Genomic DNA, 6585 nt, shown 5'->3' with positions numbered 1-6585 from the left:
TGGGAGGGATGGAATGACAAGTCCAAGGCAGGAATCTTTCCTCCCCACCTGCCATTACCAGCTGCCTTATCCCAAGCAGCTCTTCCCCTCTGGGATGCTGGAATTCCCAGCAGTATTTATTTAGGCATTCCAGTATTTGTGTTATTTGATGTGGCAGCTGGGCTCCTTTTCCAGGTGAAAGTTCTGGTTTCCATCTCTGGCTTGGAATCTTGGGATCTTTTAGTTTCCCTGTGCATCTTTAACAGCACATTGTTATTTTTAAGATCCCAGCCCATCCCATGGTCCCAAACCCTGCTCACCTGCTAGAAATAAATCCCATAAATACTACCCTGAAAAACTTGTTTCTCTTTTATGCAATCCTAAAAGATCCAACCTTTAATATTTTCTCTGATCCCTGATGGATCCCAGGTAGCTGCAGGACAGCCCCACACACCAACAAGGGGGCTTTGGAAACTGCAGCCCATCTGCTCCTGGGTTTCCAGGCTCAGCCTGGCACAATCCTGCACAAACTGAGGAGAACAAGTGCCAGGAGCACACAGCCTCGTCCTCAGGAGCTTGTGACAGGGCAGGAACAGGGCAGAGGCAGAAAATCTCAGTGAACCATCTCAACACCCAGTTTGGGATGAGAGGAAGAATGAAACCCCAGCCAGTGAGCAGCTGCAGCTCTGGACCCTGCAGAGGTGACACAGGATTTCTGTCCCCAGGAATGGGGACACTCCAAAGCTCTGGAGCAGCAAGCTGCAGAGGGGCCAGGACAAGCAGTGTGTTCTCATTCACAGCCTGAATGAGAGCCAGCACTCCCTGCAAGGGTCTGACCTCCCAAAACACATCCAGCAGCGCAGGAGAGGAGCTCCAACAAAAACAGGGGAAGAAAACCAGGATGTGGGCTCTCCAGACACCACGGGTCATGTGTGATGGGAGCAAATACCTCAGACTTCTCTCCTTCAGGCAAACCCTTTCTACAATCTTGAGTAATTTTAAACTATATTCCATCATTCCTTGCTGGTTTTGGTCACAGCAAAACTTGTTGTTGCCCACTGACCACGAGCAATGGAACAATGGGAATAGTAAATTTACTATTTTATTCCATTTTCTATTTTATTTCAATCTTTCAAGCAATTAGCTAATGAAACTGCAGCTTTATTTAAACCACTCCTGAGACATCCCTTGCACATGACTCAGGAATGTGGCTCAGATGTAACTTGCCTTTAGAGGAGGAATACACACATATTTACATCTTTTCATTTCAATAAAGAAAAGATCTGGATTGTAACATGGTGGCTCTGCAGGAGCATAAAGGGAGCTCCTGGCTGGGTATTTTAACTACTAGTTCCTCTGAGTCTCGTTACAAATGTGAAATTTGCAGTCAGCAGCTTTGAGCCCTCCAGGTAACTCTGAAAATTCATAAAAAAAAACAACCAAGCACCAAACCAAACCCAAATCCAGTCCCCAAATCCAAACACACGAAAACGGAGGAAGGCAAGGATATCATCGAGTTTTTGCTGTGTGTTTTGAAGCCAGTCAGCTCCCAAAGGAAAGGTTCACTATCAGCTTTGCACAAACTGAAAAGGCTCTATGAGGAAATCTCAGACCATGGGGGTAAATGTGTTTTCCCTGCAGGGCTCACAGAGTGTCCACAACACTGGAAATTTCTGTTCCTGCCCTGAGGCAGCTCTTCAGAACACTGTCCCAGCTCCAGCTCCTTCCCACAGGAGACACAAAGAACTGCTCCCAGCAGACCCAGGGCAATCCTGGCAGCATTCCCTCAGCTCTGCCTTCCCCTGGGAGCGGAGCTGGAGGAATCCTGCCCCTCCACAGAGCCCAGCAGCGTTCCCAGAGCTGTGCCCTGCCCTGCTGGGCTGGGAAGCTCCCGGTACCTTGTACTTGGTGTTGGCAGGGATGTTGGTTTTCCAGCGGACGGTGTAGAAGCGCGCGTCCGTGATCTTCTGGTTCTTGGGCAGGGAGTTGTCTGCCCAAGTGATCCGGATGGTGTCATGGCTCAGGATGGAAGCCTGAACTCCCACCGGGGGCATCATGGGAGACGGATCTGGCACTGGAGTGTATGGAGCATTAATAACAAACAAATCAACCTCGGAAGTGTCTGGGCAATCCATGGGGAAAAGGCCGTGGTTTATAATTAAAAAAGGGAGGAGGTGGCATTTTAATGTCAACCAAAACAAAAAAAAGAGGGGATGCAGGGAAGTGCAATGAGATGGAAGGTGAGGAATGGAGAGAAAGAGAGAAAAGCCAGAGTTAATAGGTGACATCAGACTGGGCAATAACATCACTCTTTGCATTGTCCTCCCTCCTCCAGACAGTAAAACAACAAATCCCTGCTGGCGTAGCTCTCATTAGTGCCCAGGGCACACAGCCATGGCCTGGGAACCCCAAACACTCAGTCACTGTAACTTCATTTGCCCCGAGTGTCCACTGAGTGCTCTCCCAGAAAACAATGAGGAGGACACAGAGCTGGAGCTCTGGATGGGCAAATTCCACTTCCCAGACACACGGGGACCTCCCAAAAGGCACCCTCAAAAGAAGGTTCCAAGAGAGGGACCAACTTGCAGCAACTGTGAAACTGCAATTCCAGCATCCTCTGGAGGATCTCCAAGCATTCAGGACTAACCCCAAGTGTTGCACCTCCACCAAATTCCTGGCTGGTGTCAGCAGGCTGGGAGGGAGCATGGCAACAGCTCACCTGCACACTTCTCTGCTTAAACTCTTTTCTTTATGGATTACCAGGCCAAGATAAAAACTGCCCAGATTTTGTTTAGAGTGAGTGACAACAGAGGGACACGAAGCAAACACAGGCAGCGTGTCCAGAACCGCGGCCACGTGGGCTGGGCCCAGGTAAGGGGAACGTTTGGGGTGAGAACATCCATTAGTAGCTGTCAGGTGAGTCTGGAATTTACAAATGAGCCCGATTTAGCTGGTTTATCGGGAACGTGCGGGGCCAAGCAGTGACAGGGACAGACAGCACGGGATGAACTGACAGCCAGGACCCCCCAGCACCCCCAGCCCACCCCGGCTGCGGGGCAGGACTCACCGGAGAGGGGCCGGGTCACTGCGCTCTCGTACAGGGGGATCCCTTCCCCCACGTTGTTGAAGGCTTTCAGGGTTATCACGTAGTGAGAGCTGGGATCTGAAGGGGAAAAGAAATCAGCACAACCTGCACAATCCTGCTTTCTGCTTCTCCATACCCTCTCTGTTCAGTATTTTAATTTTGAACTGGAATACGTGATTTGAACTGACAAAGTCCCCACACAGACCTATTTTTGGCCACAGAATCCCAGACTGGTTTGGGTTGGAAGGGACCTTAAAGCCCATCTCATTTCACCTCCTGCCTGGGCAGGGACACCACGGCTTGAGTCTATACTTACAGCAAATCTACCTTTAAGTGCAGCCAAATCAGGAGCGAGAAAAACAATTTTAAAGAACAAAACCGAGATTACTGAAACCTCTGATTTGATGGAATTCCCAGTATTGCTCTTTTTCTCACATTCACACTACTTTACCTCCCACGGAGAGTTCTGTGGAGGGGTGAGTTTTTATTCTCCTTTTAAAGGAGCCACCAGTGAATCCTGATGACATTTCAGTCCCTTTTTCTCGCGCAGCTCCGCACGGAGCACGGCCAACTCGGGCTGCTGCTCCCGTGGAAGCTGTTCAGGGAGCGCTGAGGGAGGCTGGGCACATTCCCTGCACTCACCCAGGTTCTCAATGGTGTAGTATCTCTGTTTGTAGTCCACCTTGATGGTCTGGGCGTGGGGGCTGCCGATGCCGTAGCCGATGGCGTATCCCCTGACCACCACGTCCTGGTTCTCGGGCGGGGTCCAGCTCACCACGATGCTGGTGACCAGCGGCCGCACGTGCAGGGAGCTGGGCACCTCGGGCACACGGCTCTCTGCAGGGAGACACGGGCACTGCAAGGCCTTCTCTCAAACAGAGGCAAAGACACGCACACCGTGAGGCAGGAGGGTGAAACAAAGCGCTCCTGTGTGTGGGAATGAGCCCAGGGAAGCTCTGCTGTGCAGGAGACAGCACAATATTAACATTGCACTCCAATAGATGCTCCCTGTAGAAGGCAGAACAGTTGTGCTGAAGCTTAGGGGCTTGGGATGGTTTTGGTATGGGATCTCAGGCAGATCTATGGTGCCCATGCTGTCACCCACTTTTCCAAATACACGCCACCAGTTTTATCCACAAACTCATCCACTTTCAGTTCCACCATATCCCTTACTTGTGGGTTTTACAACAACTACATGGAGAAGTCTGGTGATGAAAGAAAGGTTCCTGAGCTGGTTGTAGCATTAAATGGGATATTCCACAGCTGTAAAAACTGCAATGCAAAGGGTTCTCCTCAATTGTCCTACACTTGTCACTGCCTAGATCCTTGGGTTCCTGTAATTGCTACAACTACACAGCCAGACTAAAAGTTCAGGAAAGACAGAGTCCACATCAAATGTTCAAACCTTGCCCCTAAAGCAAGACAAGTCTCCCCCTACCCCACAGAGACACAGAATGTGGATCCCTGACACCAGAACACTTCCACACCATGCCACTGTAAGCCCCTAATATTTCTCCTAAGAGGCTTTTCCTGGAACCTAAAAGCAATCTCCCAACTGTCCCTGGAGTGTCCCTAACTTTGGGTTCACTTCTCAAAAATGAAATAAATCCTTTTGTCGGGTGCTGGCGGATTAGGGATAATTCCCTGCAATCACAAACTGAGCTCCCCACTCCAAATGGAATCAAGGACTTGTGCTTCCTGCAGGGATTTGGTTTTAATGAAACACGCTGCGTTCCTCTACAAACATTTCATAAAGCACCACAACAGGATTATTGGGATGGCAGCACAGCCCTGGCCCCCAGCCCAGGGAGCTCCTGGGCTGCTGCTGACACAGCCCAGCACTTCCAGCTCCCAGCATTTAAACTCAGCAAAGCTCCAAGTGCAGCAGGAGAGGTGACATTTCCACTGCACTGGGGATGAGCTCTGTACAACTGCTCAACTCCTCCTGCTCTGTGCTCAGGGGGAACCTGCTCCTGCTCCCCTTCACATCCACGGGACTCTTCTGGGAATTATTTTCTATTTAAACTCCAAAAGCAGCCCTGGAATAAAAAGAAACTATGCCTCATGTGTCTGTAGAACCTAAGAAATGCAAGATGAGCTGTAATTGCATTTGCATGGTGTTAAAATTATCCACATGAGCTTTCTAAAGAAAGAAACCCAAGAAATGCAGTGTGCACACAGATCTCACAGGTGTACACAGAGTTATATGAATATCAAGTTATGTTGTCTTAAATGTCATTTTTTACTGCTTTATTCAATGGAAAGAGTGTAGAAAGTCAAATTTCCTACAACATCTTGAAGGTGAAAAAATTTAAATGACAAAGCCAACAGAGAAGGAAAATGTAATTCTTCTTCTGCCCTGTTTAAATTTAAATTCAATCCTGGTGCTGTCCTCTGGCAAAGTGCTGTTAACTCCAGTTCAGGGACACTCCCACTGCCCTGTGAGGTGCTCATTTACAGAGCTCTGCCCCACTTCTGGACTGGCAGCTCCAAGGCTGCTAAGACACATGGAAAAAGGAATTTCCAGTATCCACATCCCTGAACTGCCCTGTTCACAGCACAGAGATGGGAAAAGGGTTTTCCAGGCTTCCTGAGCCAGCTGCTGAAGGATCCTCTGGCAGCAGAGAGCAAATATTGACCCATTATTCCACCAGAATATTCCATTATTCCACCTCCCAGCTGCCAGGATCACTGAGCCTGCTCTGACAGCACACAAATCCACAGACTTGGTGAAGCAGATCCTCTGCTGAGGGTTTGCATGTGCTACAGCACATGCAAAGAGCTTTGGGATATCCCACTTAAAGCTCCAACAAGCTCAGGAACCTTTCTGCCATCATTGGAATTTTCAATTATTAAATTATTTCAAATCATTCTAATTACTTCAATTATTCAAATATTTCAAATTATTCTAATACCCACAATTTTAATATCACTTTTACTTAATACCCACAACAGAATTTCTGCTGGAAGATGTGGTGCAGAAAATACAGAAAATATAATTCATCTCCCTTTTCTTCTGTGCAAAATAAGTTCCTGTGGGTCAAAGAAAGCACAGCACCACCATGGGGGTGAGACTGCAAAGGGCTGTGAGAACGTTTTCCATGATTTCTTTCCTACTCTCATTGTCACTATAAAGGAGCATGGCTTAGCAGAGGCACTTGCTGCAGACATACAGCACTAGGAAGTGTAGGAGCAGTTGCATTTCAAGCCCCTTTATTGGCTTGGCAAGAATTTTCTGTTAAGTAGGAATCGGTGTCAATCCTAGATAAACCCCACTGTACACAGAAGTGAGAGCACAGAGGTTTGCTCTCCAGAGAGGCAGCCAGATGTGGGTGAGGTGAAATGAAGGAACCCCCAGGCTCTGCTGTCCCACTCCCGGGCTCCTCTCACCGTCCAGGTCGCTCTCGAAGGTCTCGGCTGACACCCAGTCAGTGGCGGGGCCGGTGCCGTTGATGGTCATGGCAGCCACACGGAAACTGTACTCAGTGCCTCTCTCCAGCCCTGTGGGACACAGCCACAGC

The 6585-nt window shown here is 49.0% G+C and overlaps 1 protein-coding gene across 7 annotated transcripts in view; it reads right to left on the bottom strand.

The window, feature by feature from the left end:
* NEO1 (neogenin 1) overlaps window positions 1-6585 on the bottom strand; it is a 159606-nt gene that overhangs the window by 22017 nt on the left and 131004 nt on the right. For 6 of the 7 annotated variants that reach the window (XM_015638888.2, XM_015638889.2, XM_015638883.3 and 3 more), the window contains exons 14-17: window positions 6455-6565; window positions 3707-3901; window positions 3047-3142; window positions 1878-2101 (exon numbers count right to left, since the gene is read on the bottom strand). In XM_015638888.2, coding sequence (XP_015494374.1) covers window positions 1878-2101; window positions 3047-3142; window positions 3707-3901; window positions 6455-6565 — 626 coding nt within the window. The remainder of the gene's footprint in view (window positions 1-1877; window positions 2102-3046; window positions 3143-3706; window positions 3902-6454; window positions 6566-6585) is intronic. The other variant, XM_015638885.3, reaches the window with a different exon arrangement.

This window comes from Parus major, chromosome 10 (assembly GCF_001522545.3).
Source record: "Parus major isolate Abel chromosome 10, Parus_major1.1, whole genome shotgun sequence".
Lineage (NCBI taxonomy): Eukaryota > Metazoa > Chordata > Aves > Passeriformes > Paridae > Parus > Parus major.
Note: the sequence above shows the minus strand (reverse complement) of the source record. Positions and strands in the feature narration are given on the sequence as shown.